This window comes from Xenopus tropicalis, chromosome 8, assembly GCF_000004195.4.
Source record: "Xenopus tropicalis strain Nigerian chromosome 8, UCB_Xtro_10.0, whole genome shotgun sequence".
Taxonomy (NCBI): Eukaryota; Metazoa; Chordata; class Amphibia; order Anura; family Pipidae; genus Xenopus; species Xenopus tropicalis.
The window spans coordinates 78,519,188-78,536,747 of record NC_030684.2 but is presented as its reverse complement, the minus strand read 5'-3'; the positions used below and the strand labels follow the sequence as shown (position 1 = coordinate 78,536,747).

At 40.7% G+C, this 17,560-nt stretch overlaps 1 protein-coding gene across 1 annotated transcript; it reads right to left on the bottom strand.

Annotated features, from left to right (window-relative positions):
- Positions 1–5,123: 5,123 nt before the first annotated feature.
- rhou (ras homolog family member U) lies at positions 5,124–8,811 on the bottom strand. The gene is given in 3 exon segments (NM_001016852.3): positions 5,124–6,466; positions 6,670–6,728; positions 8,464–8,811. Coding segments are annotated over 3 exon segments (732 nt in total). The 5' UTR covers positions 8,684–8,811; the 3' UTR covers positions 5,124–6,013.
- Between the last annotated feature and the right edge of the window lie 8,749 nt (positions 8,812–17,560).

Below are 17,560 nucleotides of genomic sequence, written 5' to 3'. Positions count from 1 at the left end.
CCTGGCTTGCCACCAGCATGCCCGGTCATATTCAAGTAGCCCTATGTTATTCTGTAGTGTACACCAGCAAATCTCAAACTATTCATCCAAGCCTCACATAATAATTATAGTTAACACCCAAGCCTCACCCATTTGCAAAATCACTTCCGAAATTACAGTTAGATATACAGGTGTCTCTACCATACAATTTCAAATTGCCTCCACAGAAAAGTAGTTACTAAAATAATTGAAACAGGCTCACTGAAGAACTAGCACCAACTAATTCATGTATAAAGGGCAAGGGCCTGAAGGAACCTGCTATCCAGTCACCAAACGCTTTTGCTGTGGGCCCAGTGCTATTGCAGCACCTGTATTACTGACAAACTGCTATGACTGATTTCAATGCCACCTAATTCTGTAGTCTTGTGTACTGTTTTGTATAATTTTATTCTACAAATACTGTACAATTTAGACAGCCCTTACCTAGACCATAAGTGCAAGTGCCTTTCTAACGAACCCCACCACCATCACCATTCACTCCTGCCTAAAATTCCCTAATACCCCTCTGCACAGTGTATAGTGGCACTCAGATAAGGATAAGGAAAAACAAAGGTGTCTCTCCAATCCTATTTCATGTGGCAGCATAAACAGGTAATTTTAAATTACATAGGAAACACAAATGCTGCTTATTGACAAAATGAAGGCAACACAGACATTGGTGTCACATTATGTGAAATTATCAATGGAATGTATTGAATTACACTGCCTGCCGACTCCCTAGATAAATATTTGCACTCAGCTGATTCAGAGCAGCTCATGTTTTACCTTGCATTTTGGTTCATGCATAGAATATGCATTATCCATAAATGCTACTATGTGATTGCCTCTTTTATCATGGCTTCCGTGCTAGCATCACTTTATTTTTTTCTTTGTATTTATCTATTGAAAATATTAATTGATGAACATAAACATTTTTCTGTTGCTCTATTTTATCTTACTTACTTCTGGCAATGCCAGTTGTACAATGGCTGTTGCAGGCCACAGCTTTCTTGGAAATTCCTAAGTGACCTTCACCCAAAGATAAGTTTCCAGTTTCTGTCGCCATCCTGTTATCATCAGAGCTGATTTTTTTTTTTATTGGCTTAGGAAGGAGGGAGGGCTGGGAAGAGCTGAGTTTTGATATACTTCAGTTACATAATTACATTGATCCTGCCACTATATCACCAGTGGCGTAGTTATCTTTATCAGATTATAGCCCTGTAACTTTCCATCTTAAGGGCTCTGGCACACGGGGAGATTAGTCGCCCGCGACAAAACTCCCTGTTTGCGGGCGACTAATCTCCCCGAGTTGCCTTCCCCTGCCATCCCACTGGCGAAAATGTAAGTCGCCGGTGGGATGGCACACACGGCAGCGCGATTTTGCGCATATCGCCGAAGTTGCCTCGCGAGGCTTTTTCGGCGATTTGCACGAAATCACGCCGCCGCGTGTGCCATCCCACCGGCGACTTACATTTTCGCCGGTGGGATGGCAGGGGAAGGCAACTCGGGGAGATTAGTCGCCCGCGAACAGGGAGTTTTGTCGCGGGCGACTAATCTCCCCGTGTGCCAGAGCCCTAAAAAAAGTTGCTGAGGGCAGATTTACCATACCTCAAATCTCTTTATCACACAGTGCTGTATTGTGGTGCAGATAAGCCTCAGAAAATGGCAGTAATGTCAGCGGGCACTGTAGGAGATCATTTACAAAGGCTTATTGTTCCATACTGCTGGGCCAGTTGCTATAAGGTAGTTACTAAGAGATTGGAATCAGGCAGGTTAATTCAAGTTTAAACAAACACAATCATTTAGAAAACATAGTTTTAATATCTGCCTGAAAACATTGCTTAGTTACAGTGATGTCCTACAGGGAGATTAGTCGCCCTCGGTTAAATAAAAACTTTGGTCGATGCGTATGCCTTTCCACCGGCGATTAACTTTATTGCCGGTGGAAAGGCATTTTGTGGAAATTACTCACCCACAGTAGCAGAGATTAACTGCTACTAATCTCCCCGTGGGACATCAGCCTTAAGCAGTTTTATAATACTATGATTTGCTAAAAATAATTTTTAAAAAATCATCGCTAGGTTTATGTTTGTATAGGGAAGTGTAATCATATGGGTAAAGGTGATCATACACATTCATAATTTAGTCTTCTGCTAATCATTTGGATATCGATCATAGGTTTAAATGCAACAATCTAAAAATTGTAGGATAAAGTCATAAAAATAATGTTCTAAACATAAAAAACTGGCAGACACCAATAGTATGAAAGTGACATCCCAGAAATGCATTGTAGGTCACCCAAGGATATCTTCAGATACGCAATATATGCTTATTTTATTGTTATCCAACAAAAATTTTCTAACCTGTCCAATCGACTAAACAACCACCATGGTACGAAATTAATAAGGAGAATAATTTGGAGCCGACACGGTCCAAAAATCATACTAAATATAGTGTGACAGGCAATGCCATGCCTGTCAATAGGGCACACAAAAGAGCAGATGATGTCAGCCAATCTAAGTCTAAGACTTTTGTCTGCGTACAAACCACAGGCTGAGAAAAGTTGATGTTACGCTCTGTGTGCCCCTGCTCTAGGACTTAGTACTAAGGCTAATGGCATACATAGATTTTCTTTGCCAGCAGAGTAATGCCAGGTAACTCCACTGTGCCCCCTGTCACTGCCTCTCACTAATTATTACCTGTTACTTATATGGTGCCAACATATTTAGGCAGGGCTTTAGAGCTGTTGCAGACGGGGAGACAAGTTGCCCACGACAAATCTCCCTTGTCGCGGGTGACTAATCTCCCCGAAATACCATCCCACCGGCAAATATGTAAATTGCCGGTGGGATGGCATACACGGCGCCACGATTTGCCAGTGACTCATTTAAACATTAAATAGCCAATAGTAAAATTGTTTTGCCACCAATATGCACATACAAGATACTGTTTTCTTATTGCAAAGACAAAAATATATATTTAATTAATATGGACTGTATGGGATATTACCTTCCTGTATTTTTTAGGTTTCTTGTTTTCAGATTTCCAGATAATTGATCCCACACTGGTAGTCACTTTTTGTAATTATATGAAAAGTGTTTTAAATTTTGGGATCAGAGCACTTTCCTCACAGAACAACAAGCAGGATCAATTACCCTTTATCTGAAAGGCTCATTTGCATTCATTGCACTGCCCACCTGCAGAGATGTGGGTTTAACTGAGCTACCAGAGTACAGATAAGGGTTGGTATGAGGCACAACAAATACAGTACTTATGTGAAATCTGAACCCTTGATGAAACACGTCACTAGAGCTTAAAGGTGACGGCATTCAGTATGTTTTGTCACTCTCTTCCAGAGCCGTTGACAAAACGTAATTTACCTTCCCAATGGCATTAATGTAAATGGACTCTGGGAAAACACATACATCCCATATGCATATTGTAGCAGCCTAAATTTTCCTTGTAAGGAAACTTCCGTCTTCAATGCAATAAATATGTTTCACCACTGGCAATTTACCTTAAAGGTATATGGTCATGATTTTTATTGTGTATTTTTTATTTCTAAATTACTGTTTACATAGCAAATAATTCACTCTACCATTTAAACTTTTGTTCTTGAACCAACAAATGTATTTTTTAGCTGTAATATTAATGTGTAGGCAGCCATCTCTGTGCATCTGAGCTTTCAGAAGAGCCAGCACCAGGTCTATGGATTCAGATAACCTATTGTTATATATATTGAAGAATATGTCTAGCCCCATGTGAAATTTTAAAATTAGATATAAAAAAAAAAAAAAAATCTGTTTGTCTTTTTGGAAAATTGATTTCAAAGCAGGATTCTACTGGAGAAGCTCTATTAACTGATGTGTTTGGGGAAAAAAAAATGTTTTCCCATGACAGTATTCCTTTAAAGGAAAACTATACCCCCCAAACAACATAGGTCTCTTTGAAAATATATTGCATACAAACAAGCCAAGGCACACATACATGTTAGGCCACATTAGCCAATATAGGGACAGAGTTCTTCCTTTTACAGTTAGAGCTGCATTATTTCTGATCTCTGGAGGGAGCACACAGCCCATCACAAAATGGTGGATCAAGGGAAAAAGAAGTAAAAGTGCAATATATATTATACATAAGTAATATTCTTTAATAACTCACTTAACATAATATAAATTGTTGGTTAAGTATTCATTCTGGGGGCATAGTTTTTCTTTAAGGGCTGTGGCACACCGGGAGATTAGTCGCCTGTGACAAATCTCCCTAGTCGCGGGCGACTAATCTCCCCGAAATGCCATCCCACTGGTGAGAATGTAAATCGCGGCTGCGCCACGTATGCCATCCCAAAGGCGATTTACATTCTCACTGGTGGGATGGCATGTCGGCCCGCGACTAGGGAGATTTGTCGCAGGCGACTAATCTCCGTGTTGCCTACCAATAAAAGTGGTGTAAGGTGGTACTGCAAGCCAATACTATATTCATCTAGAATGCATTTTAGACAAAGTGCCTGCAAAAGTTGCAGAGGATTTTGTGTTCCATTAAGTGGAAATCCTTGGGCTTTTACTAGGATATATTAACTAGCCAATAAATTATGTCATTGTTGTCTCTATGGTGAAAGAAAAATCAATTTTGAATACAGAATATAATATATATGCACACATACAGCAGTATTGTAAGCTCTTTTGGGCAGGGCTCTCTTCACCTCTTGTATCGGTTATTGATTGCTTCATATGTTACTCTGTATGTCCAATGTATGAAACCCACTTATTGTACAGCACTGTGGAATATGTTATAAATAAATGTTAATAATAATAATAATAATTAGAGCCAGCCTGGCCATCACATAGAACACTTCATGCTTGCTCACACTCTGACAACAAATGGAAAAGCCGACAGATAAACATCTAAAACAGCAGTGCCACTGCAAAGGTCTCTCACACTCTCACACTTCTACAGAACAAATCCACTCAATCAGAAGGTTGTAGTGATACAATTAACCATGTAGCATATACATAAGGGTTTCCAAACAATTGCATACAAGAGCACCCCAGTCTCTGTTACCATTATGGAACTACCCGCAGAAAAGAAACAACAACACAGGTTAAATATTTTATAAATGTAATTTTATTTCCAAAACAAAATCACATCAAAGTGTTCTCCCAAGCAGCTGCTTATAAAGCAGATATAACAAGAGTATTATGTCATGGAGCATGGATTGCGATGCAGAGGGAACTAGTTACATTGAAAAAAATATTACAAAGGCTGAAGTCAGGGTTATAAGCAGCTGGAAGTCACTAGTTGGACTCCCCCATGCTTTTTAAATATAAATCCCCCATGGTTGTTAGGAATTGTAGTTCATGAACAGCTGTATATCGCCTCATATATTATCACTGGCACCAACTATATCATTATATAATCTTTTTAGTACAACAAAAAGGTAAAGCCTCTAGAGCCCTCCACAACACATACACATGGCATCCACCAGTGTTAATATCTTAAAATACTGCACGCTTCTTAAAACAGAAGCTGTATTGAAATAACATCCACCTCAGCTAGGAGCCAAATTAAATAAACCAGCAAAATATCTCCTTTTCTGATATGGACCAAGGCCTCGACCTTTGTAATAACAAACAGCAGCAATCCCTGCCCAGTGTTCACAGGAGCTAAAGGTGTATCTTGCTTTCATACTATGCATTTCCTGTTCAGTTCTTTGGGAGGGAGAAATTAGTCCATAAACATCTTTTTTTCTTGCAAGTGAAAGATAGAGAGATGTCCATAGTTTGAATCTTGATCAAGTTGGAAAAAAAGGTTTCATTGCTTCTCTTGGAAAGAGTTTATCTATAAATTGGCAGCAAAAAAAATAAGACTCCTCTACTTCTCCTTCAATTCCAGCTTCCTGCAGAAAAAAAATGTTGTGCTACTTAGCTGCCAACACATCAGCAGGAAGTCAGGCATATTGGTCCTCTGTGTCCACCATGAAGTATGGCTCTTACCCTCAAACACACACATACTTTTTCCACCATGCCTTTGAAAGAGTTTTCATCTTGTTGGCAGTGGCAGCCATTTTCCTCTCTCTCTGTCCCCTTAAATCCGAGTAGCGCAAACCTGAAATTATTGCTGTATCAAAAACTTCTTTTAGGTTCTTCTGGGTCAAAGCCGAACACTCCACATAGGCTACAGCGCCTATCTTTTCAGCAAGAGCCCTAGCAGAAGAGTTAGACACAGGTTTCTCCTGGTACCGAGCAAGCTGAATGAGAACTTTGACATCTTCACGGAGGTCACACTGAGTCCCCACTAGTACAACTGGCACATGGGGACAGTGGCACTGTATCTCTGATATCCACTTTTCAGAGATATTCTGAAAGGAGGACGGGCTGACAACACTGAAGCACAGAATCAGTACATCTGTCCTTGGATAACAGAAATGACGTAGCTTGTCAAACTCATCCTGAAGAGGGAAGAAAAGAAGACAAATTAGTTTCTTCCAGGGTGACAAACAAAAGGGAGCCATGAGATAAGAAGTGAGCCCTTAACAGTACAAGATGATATTGTGGCACAGACAAAAAGAAGCTACAAGACACACTCAAACTGCAGGCTGGCACTGAAATAAGGGGATTATGAAAGAGTTTGTGCAGGAACCTAGACTCATACCTGTCCTGCTGTATCACAGAGCTGAAGTTTCACAGGAGTATTTTCAACTTGCACCAGTGCTGCAAAGAAAAAGAAAAAAACAATAAAGTCCAATTCCACTCATACAGCAACTTTCTATTAAACATTATTTAACAAACTTTATATATAAATTACTGCCATGTTTCAGCAGTCATTCTTGAAAATATCATCACATGCAATTTGCTTCCTACAGCTACTGAGTATGCAGTGTGGCATTCTACACCCACCTCTATTAAAAATAGATTTTTTAAAAAGTAATGTCTCTGGGTCACTTGTATAAAGGTGAAATTACTTTGCTTTAAGCTATATCCTACTTAAGCACATACTGCTTATATGTAGTTTCCCTCCCTTTAAAAAAAAAAAAAAAGGAATGAATTGCCCTTAATATTTTGTTTGTTACATTAGTTCTTCCCTTCCAGCTGCCCAGTAACATTGTTGTCTGTACAAACAGCACTGATTGCAACAGTAGCTTCCACCAACTGTATTTGTCACAAAAGTGGCCCATTTTATGTAGCCCTGGGGTCTCTGATGTAAAGTGCTCCCTGATCTGGAGACTAAACTGTCATCTACAGAGTTAATATTTACCACCACAGTGGAGCCAGGAAAGGAAAATATCACTATTTGTTTTCCATAGAACTGATTCAAAGGGGAGGAGAAAGTGGAGAACAATTGAGCTTTGATCTGTGCATTAACTGTTTGAGAGCAACAAGTCTCTAAGCTAACACGCATAGTCCTACAGTTCTCAACCCAGCTAAGGAATGCATTTTTATTTCCCATTTATAAAATCATTAAAGGCCAGCTTGGGACATGTGTACAACAAAATAAGCAAGCAGTTGCTTATGGTTTAACTTGGCTATCTTCAAAGTATAGTTTTCCAGCTGCTCATGCAAACTGTAGCTCCTGGATCCATCCAAGAGGCTAGAGTTGTAGTTCAACACTGGTTACAGATATCAGTCTGGTATCATGAATTTGAACAAAAAATAGGGGAAAATCTGTTCCCTATTGGGAGATATAACCACATACAAAAAAAATCAAAGGCTGCAGAAAACACAATCACAAGAGATAGCAACAAAATATGCTTATATAAAGAATATGGATGATGTATACTAGAATAAGGGACATGCTAATTCTACCAGGGCAAGCGCTTTCATACAGATCATGAAGGATTTATTGACTATTATATAAAAGCCTTGCACAGTGATATCAGAATATGCTGGGAACAAAATATATGATGTCCCAACAGAAATCTATTTCAGTCATAATCTCTAAAGCAGTGAAGTGACGCGGCTGTGTAAGTATGACGCACTCAATAAGGCGAGGGATGGTAGAAAGTCATTCCCGTACTTAGTTAAACAGTTACAGATGTCTCGGCCGAGATTAACCCTGCTAAACTCACATGTCACCAGGCAAGGGCGTAACTATAGCTTAGGACTAGTGGGGGCCCAGGAGGGAACTAATGATAACAGTATGAAGGAGGGCACGGCGCAGTAAGCGCTGGAGAAACGGAGAATAACTAAAAAGTAAGGAGCGATGTAATGACATTACAAAAAAACATACAGGGGCGTAATTAGATGAGGCTAAACTGTGATATGAAATAATGCAGCTCATTGAAGATCTACACAGAGCAGCAACACTGTGCCGATGGGATTTGGCAGCACCACGTAAAGCTTCTAAGTTCCCAGGGAATGCTGGGAATTGTAGTCGGGGACGCAGGTGGGACACCCATAGAGCGTTCAGCTTAGGGTGCGCGCTGCACGCAGAAACACGCATTCTTACCGGAAAAATCATCGAAAGCCGTAGGGATGTAGCGGGTCGGGTAGCCGTTTGTGGTGTAACTAACTAGAAGGCTGGTCTTGCCAACTGCCCCATCCCCGAGCAGCACGCATTTAAGGATCCGCTCCTGGCCGCAGCACTCTGGCACAGGCTTGGGCTTGTGGGGTGGCACAGGGGGTGCAAAGTGGGAAGTGTAATCCACGGAAAGTTCTTGAGGGGGCATGTCTTCTCAGATATGACCCGTCTGCATAAACCAAGCGAGAGCTGTAACGTTTCTTTAACACGGAGAAGGTGAAATCACTTCTTTAAATCCGCATAACCCCCTCCTCTCCGCTCAAAGCTCAACCCTCCTGGGAAGCCCAGAGAATGGGGATAGGGGCGGGACCAATTAAGAGTGAGGGGTGGGGTTTTCTTTATGGGACTCAGGCGTTAGAGTTGGGGCTTCTCCGCCCTTGCACGATCAAAAATCCTCTTGCAGCTGCTCCCGCTGGTGTCTCATAGGAGAGCATGGCGATGGGAGCCCCCTCCCCAGTCCCTTATTAGCCTCTTCCCTCGTATGAGTATTACATGCCTCCTGACGTACGGGCGACATCTAGACGCAGTGAAAGTAAACACACCTCCTGGCAGGCGAGAGGAAGAAGGGCAGCAGCAGCAGCGTGATAGCGTTCCTCTCTGGTACAGAAGTGCCTTGCGGCAAAGCATCAAGGGAGAGGCGCATGTAGGGGGCTGGCCTTCCCTCTGCACAACTTTATCAGGCTGAAGTGGCTACAGGGTGTTTAGCATAGACCCTTTAACAATACTGAGATATATTGAAGTCACTATATGCTTTTAAAGCACTGGTGTGTGCTATGAAAGACAAGAACTCCTCCAACTGCCATAATATTAACACTAAAATGCTTCCTTGCAGAGCAGCATTTAACTTCCACAGGCCCATTATCCAGAAAGCTCTTAAAGAGCAAATGCTATTCTTTTTATGTTCTTCTTTAAACAAGCAGTTTGTTATATTTCTAGTGGTTTTCGGTTTTCTCAGTAAAACTAAGAAAATATTTATGCTGATGGCAACACCATACTAGTTTTAAAAGACATTTTATTAAAGGTATACTGACATAATTTACTTACTGAAGCAGTACTATCTTTAGGCCCTGGCATTTATTGTACACAGAAGCCCAAATAACCCCCTTCCAGCCCAATAAATAGTGACTGTCTATGGCAGGGATCCCCAACCTTTTATACCCGTGAGCCACATTCAAATGGAAAAAGTGTTGGGGAGCAACACAAGCATGGAAAAAGTTCATGGTGGTGTAATTAAGAGCAATAATTGCCTATTTAGCGGACTGGCAGCCTATAGAAGGCTCTGTTTCTCATTACACTGGGTTTTATGCAACCAAAACTTGCCTCCAAGCCAGAAGTTCAAAAATAAGCACCTACTTTGAAGCCACTGGGAGCAACATCCAAGGGGGTGGGGAGCAACATGTTGCTCACAAACCACTGGTTGGGGATCACTGGTATATGGCATCTTTCAGCAGCTCCTCTGGCATTTGCCAGAATCCACCCTGTAAGTCTGGGCCTGTTCCACGGGCACTATAAATTGGTGTTAAAAATATAGTGATTTGGGGGGAAATATCCTCACTAAACTCTCACTTTGTTTTGACAGTAAATACCGAATCAGTACATTAAGAGCATGGATCTTCCTCATGAGGACTGTCAGCTGCTACTAAATGACAGTAGCAGCTATGGACTGTCTAGGCATGCTGGGAGTTGTAGTGTGACAGTAGCTGAATGGTTTCAGTCGTCACACCCCTAATCTAGATCCTGTAGATCCTCGTTTCAGGACTGACAGTGAGTAATGATACTTATAAGCCCTGCACATTTCAAGTAACAAGCATGATCTTGTCCAGCTGTCACTAAGGTATAGTTTGAACTCCATCTGAGTTGTGTTACCCTTAGGCCTCAGATGATGTCATCTCCCTTATATGTTATTCACATACATGCCCACACACCGCCCTTCATTCACTGACACACAGCAGGATAAATCATCATGGCTGTTTGCAGCGTCTGTAAGGTCTGCAGTGTGTCTCATTGTGTAGTGGGTTGTGTGGTCGTTCAGTTGCTGCCTGCAGCACTGGGGTCCTAGGCTGTCTCCAAAGAAATTGTGTTTTCTGCCTTGTGTGGATTTATTCCCTCATACATGTCGTAGCAAAATATATTCACGTGCTTCCCACTACGCACATAGCATTGCCCTAAAATATTTTAACCTGTACTTATGGGGAGGTCATGTACAAGGACAAGCAAATTACTCCTTTATTTCCCTTTGGTCAACTATGCATCCAGGACCCATTGGTTTATTAGCACGGATTGTTATTTATAAAAGGGCAGCATACTCTGCAGCCTTATACATTAAATGGGTGTATATATTAAACATAGAAGAATACATTCAAAAACAACCAATAACCAATACAAAAGAGCATACACATTCAGAGCCACGAGTTCAAGCTTGCTAACAGCCTATTCAGATAATCTTCAGTGCAATATATGGGAGGGGAAGTACTTGGAGAGAACCAAGTGGTAGATACAGAGGGTTTAGGGTGAGGGGGCCTAAAATGAGCCAGGAGGCCCTTTACTGTGCAGTGCTTCACAAATATACAAAGAGGTTCATTGGTTCCTGGTTAAACTGACCCTAATGTTTTTGTGTAGGTTGTGTGAATATGATAGGGGACTCTAATCGAGGGAAGGACTGAGGTGAACAATAAATGATAATTAGCAAGTTTCATGCAACTAGTGAATAGTGCAGTAACATCATAAGTGACCCACTGCGTTTGCATGATGGCAGTGATTCCATTGGCACACTTTGGTTAAGTACACCAACTTCGCTATATGCATGTAATTTACCAATGCAGACTCTAAATTGCAAGTTATTTTGTTGGTGCTTGCCACTGTGCTTAATTTCCGGGGCTAAATGCAGGGTTGTTTTTGCAAGTGAGCACACTGTTACATTACATTACATTTGTATGCTTAAAACACAAATAAAAGTGTACCTGCTAAATGTTGGGGCTCAGCCCTGAATGTTCCTACACAGTATTGCAATGCTCTGCTTCCAACTAGAGTATATGGGATAGCATCAAAACAAAATTGCACCACAGAGCAGAAATATACTTTTCTCCAATTTCACTGGAAATTACTTAATTGCAGAGCAACCAGTGGAACTCAGTGCACCACATTAAATAGAGTAATATATGGAGCTCTACACATTTCCTTACTTTAAGGTGCTTCTGCTTCAGCCTCACCCTATTACATTATGTAATGCTATAAAAAATACATTTGTAAATATATATACTGTCCAAAAAGCAGGCCTTGGCCCTGATGCCAGTAATAACAGGGAATATTATATTCTGGAGTCACTAAATAGTTAGATCCCTGTTTCTGCACCCTGGGTGGGATACACCAATCTCCTGTATTCCATATTAACCCCAGAGGTGTGAAATTTACCACTTGTGCAGCCCACCCCTTGCCGCCTGCTGACTGTACATCTGTCCCATCTGACCAAGCAGCTGTCAGTCTGTCCCTGGATTCTTAAAGCAACCATAGAAGCCACAAGTTCCCTTTGCCCACCCAGGTGGACACTTGTACACCCTGATGGCGTCTTTGCTACTTTTAACTTTTTATGTTTAGAGGTCTATTTTATTTAAGAAAAAAGCATTATTAATAAGAAGCTAATTTATTGTGGATTTGTGTCAGTCTTTGCGGTATGGCTGGGAAATATCATCTGTTAAAGTACAAATCCAATATGACTACAGTACATAAGCATTGCTAACTCGTGTTTTAGGGCTGTGACAGACGGGGAGATCTCCCTTGTCGCAGGCAACTAATCTCCCCGAAATGCGATCCCGTCGAGAATGTAAATCGCCGGTGGGATGGCATACGTGGTATGGCGATTTGCGGAAGTTGTCTTGAGAGGAAACTTCCACGACTTCGGTAAATCGCAGCGCTGCATATGCTATTCCACCAGGAATTTACATTCTCGCCGGTGGGATGGCATTTCGGGGAGATTAGTTGCCCACGACAAGGGAGATCTCCCCATCTGTCACAGCCCTAAAACACGAGTTAGCAATGCTTATGTACTGTAGTCATATTGGATTTGTACTTTAACAGATGATATTTCCCAGCCATACCGCAAAGGCTGACACAAATCCACAATATATTAGCTTCTTATTAATAATGCTTGTTTCTTAAATAAAATAGCCCTTACATTTATAAAGCCCACAAGTTCAGCCCTGAAGGTACCAATAAGCTACAGTTGTAAGCCTTTTATTGTAAGTTCTTTAATGCTGCAATAATATGGGCCGTTTATACACAAATATGACTTATATTGGAATGGTCATGTTGTAATTGGGACCTGACCCTTTTATATGCAGTGATTAATTGCATTGTGTTCCCAAAGTCCATAAAGGAATTCAGTATGGCCAGTGGATAGCATTATAACTAGGGCAGTTGTCTTGCTTCTTATACATCTCTGCACAGTACCACCCTGAAGCTATAGTTCTTCCATTCCACATCAACCTTAGATACCCACCATAAAAACAGGAAGCCTGCTGTTCTTTTATAAAAGGAAGGACCACCGCAATGCAGAAAATTGCGTTCCTTGTGCCATCCGACAGAAAATGGGAATCTACTTGGCAACAACCTTGTTTACATTAGCTTCAGCCAAGATATGCAAGCAAGATATGCTAATCCTCTCACATGTTCTATTTCACATCAAGACACTAATTGGAATTTGAGAAGTTATCTCCTGTAGACTACCGAACAAAGCAAGTTCACATTTTGACACCCAGGAGAAAAAAGAATTCAGAAGAACAAAACAAAAAAATATACTGTGTTTGTTTGGATCCAGGGTGTCATTGCAATGCAGCCATGTTACTTGTTTATTTTAAAGGTGCCCAGATTAAAGAAGTGATCTGGCAACCATAGTACCATAGTAGATGGTACTAAAAAAGCAAAATATATGGGGGAGGATACCTATTTAGTTGGTAACCATCTCAGTGGGGGTAATTTATAAAGACTGGGCAACTTTTCACCTGGGCAGTAACCAATGCCAACCAATTAGGTATTCGCTTTCATTGTTCAACCAGCAGCTGGATGAAAAAGGTTAATCACTCATTGGTTGCTATAGGTTACTGCCCAGTTGCAATTTTGCCTGGTCTATTTAAATGACCCCAGTGACCCTAATTGCTAAACTGCAATACCTTTCATTAGAACACCGTGCCTCCAACTTATTCTATTTTCCCAGTCACCCCTTGTGCCTTCATGGGCTAGCTTATGCACAGTATATTCAAACTGGAAAACTACTGTATTGTATTGTACTGTATACTATTGTACTTTAAAGGGGCATCTGTATATTCATAGGGTGCATGTGCAAAGCATAAATCCAGATACAAGGCCGCCTCAAGCCTTGTGCACTTTGAAGCAGAACAGACCGACCTGCACTTTTGATGACAATATAGCTTCTGGAAGCCACTGTTTCACTTGTGTCTGTGGATTTGGTTTGTCTATACTACCTGAATTGCAAGGCCAACTGAGGAATGTCATCCAGCCCTGACAATAATTGCATCTCCAGGCACCATGGCAGAATTAACCCTAATGGGTCCAGTAATTTTTACCTCAATGTATATTGTGCTGAGTGACATGTAAAATCAGCCACATAACCCTGACTACTCCAGTGGCATTCAAACAGGCCCAGACTGTCCTGACAGAATACCAGTGGATTTCTTGGTGGTCCTCAGCCAATATCAGGTTCAAGTAAATTTCTCTTATCCCCACCATAGCCTCTATAAAAAAAAACCTATGATATTATATTGTCCTAAATGTCAGGTTTCCAGTGTGATGCTGGATTTAAAAGTATCTTTCATTTGCTGAGGAACAAAATGAAAATCTGTCTTATAGAGAAAAAGCAACACTGCTGAATATACAAGCATCCGCCTCCTGTGCTCAAGGTGGCAACAAGGACCCTGTTCTGCTTCTTTGACTCATGTACACTGCAGCTGTGGCCTCTGCCAGGAGTCCTGTCCTTGATACTCCAACACAGCACCCCCATGTGACTGGCCAGGACCTCCTATAAATTATAGCTCCTTCACCAATAGCCCTTATGGGCTATTACACAAAGACATTTATACCTGTACAATCTACCACACATCAAAACAGTAGTTAATTGATCTGATTTTTCCCATGGGTTTGTACACATGGCAGCCCACTTTAATTTTAAATGCAAATAAAATTGGACACATCCAGTTTGTCATATATATCCACAAGACACACAAAAATTCATCAAATGCAGAAACAAACACAATATCACAGTATCACAATAGCCTTGGATATTCTTGAACAATCAGAATATCCAAGGCTATTGTGATACTAATATCTACAGTTAGTGTTGGTGGTTGTATGTGTGGTTTGTGTATGTGGCTGTATGGATTGGTGGGTGTGGGTTGTGTGTGCTGGGTTTACTTGGATGGGTTGAACTTGATGGACTCTGGTCTTTTTTCAACCCTATGTAACTATGTAACATCTGTATATAATATTGCAAACAAATATATTTTATGCAAAATGTCAACCAAATGTAAAACACAGTCTGTCACACAGATCATGTATACACTCTGACTCTTGGCAGCTTGAAAGTAATGCAAAAACCCTTGGGATAACTGGTTCAGATTCCTGACGTTTCTGTTTCTGTTTGGAATTTGAGTTGATTCTTTAAAAGGGAGGGAGTGATCTACTTTTCCATTGCCAGAAGGGAAGCAGTTTACTTCAATATATGGATGGAGAATGTCTCTGGTGCCATCTTGTGGAGATTCTAGGGCCACTTTTACCAGTGTTTCACAAATCTCTACTAGACCTTTGCCTGCACCCATATGCTCAGTCCTTTATTTACTTGACAAGGAAATTTGACTTTTTGCTCCTCAATGGAGCAAAATCTTGCTATACATATTTATATTAAAAATGCAGTTTCTTTATAACAGTGCTGTCTGACTTGAGGCCAGATGTGGCACCTAGATTGCACAAGTGCTTCATAAACACCTATTATACATCATTCTTTTAATTTAGTATATTTTAGCCCCCTTACAGTTGGGTATTTTGGATATTTTGCCCAGTACTCATTTAGAGCAATTGTATAAGAGAACTGTCTATAAATCTGTATTGGCACAACTGTTTGTGAAGGATCCTCTTGATCTCACTTAATGAATCCCCTTGACCTTGCTAGTTTTATATTAAACTGCAAAAAATTGTTTGTGCCACGGATCAGAAGATAACCTCTTCCCCTCTCACTTATGCACTAGTTAAATGTCTTTTAATCACACATATATGTATAGGCTCATACTTGGGGGAGTTCATTTTGTCCCTTGAGAAGCTGGACAAGTGCCAGCCCAAGGAACAGGGTCTTGTGGATTCTGGCAAATGTTGCTGTAACATGCCATAGTCACTATTTAGTGGGAATGGTGGGGGCTGCTTGGGCCTCTGTGTACTTGAAATGTCAGGGCCTATATTGAATCCCACTCTAGACATCAATATAAGCACTAAGATTATAATAAACCGTTATAAAGTTTCTGCACTTATCCCATAACCAAGTGGTACTTGGTATGTGTTTTCGTGTATGTGTATATGATTATCAAGTAACATTAAAATATGTGATTAGGTGACTGTAATCATGATTGCTTTTTCCAGTTGGAGCACCATATCATCCAGCAATCTATATTTCATATCTACTGACTGAATCAGATGCCCAGGGGATGGGTGTGATATGGACCTTCCACTTAAGCTGGCCACACACGTGGCGATTTTCAATCTTTCGTGCGACCATCAGATCGTTCCAACCCACCACTGATGTTCAGGGCTGAATCATCAGATATGGAGGTAGAAACAATAGGATTTCTTCCTCCTTCTGCCGATTCAGCCCTGAATGTAGATTTTGCTCAGGCGCCTTCAATGGTGCCCGATCAAAATCTTTTAACCCACCCGAGTCGTGCGATATCTGCAGCCTCTTGTGATATCGAGCACCTCACCAAGTTGTCATACATGCACCGAATATCGTATGAAACAAGGTTTCGTACGATATTAGCGGTACGTATATGGCCAGCTTAACTATTAGTATGCCAAGCTTGGACTTATAAAATTCAGACTATACCAATAACATGTTACAGTATATCTTTGCATTTATACCAAAGGGGTGTGACTTTTCTTAGAATAGTGGCTACTGCTCTGGTTAAATTTTTAGATATTTATATTTCTGTATTACAGGTTTTATATATTATTGTAGAGTAGTTACATTTAAGGAAATAGTGATTTGAAAAAATATATTGGTGGTGGTGATAATGTACTGACATGGTCAAATCAAAGACCTAGAATAGATATGTTTGAGATGTCTTCAACTTAGTTCAAGTACCACTAAAACTATAACATGATTCATAGCACTACGTTTTTCGGACTGTAAAGCAGCCTTTTTAGAGCCATGAGCCCCCCCCCCCCCCCCCCCCCCCCACTGCACATCATGTGACCAAATTACCAGATCCATCCTATGCCAGGTATTATCAAAGGACGCCTAGGTTGTACATATAGTGAAAGGTACTAGTAACATTCTTCAGCAATTCAAAACATCATTAAGTACAAAGTAACTTGATCATGTGTTTCCTACCATCTGTTTGTGTTCAGTTGATTGTAACAGTGTCCATATAAATTGGACACTATTGCTGAATAATGTTACCAATAATACTGCTCTCCAATAGATTTTTTTATTTTCATGTTGCTACATGGACCTGGCAAACCCAAACCGCTGTTGGATTGAGCATGCAATAGAACTTTACACTTCAGAGGCATCAAATAGCTGTTTTTTTATTTGCTACTAAAATAATCTTGAACAAAGTCATATTTTTTTTTCTGTACTTGCATGGTGGCCCAATGATCCCAAATAATGTCAGTCAGATAGGTTTGAAGATATCATCTTCACTGAGTTGTCCAGTGCGTAGTGCATTAGCAGTCTTCACTTCATGACTGGAACAACAGAAAGGTGGCCATAGTGTAAGGTCCCTCACATGGAATTTGTCTCTTTGGCCCA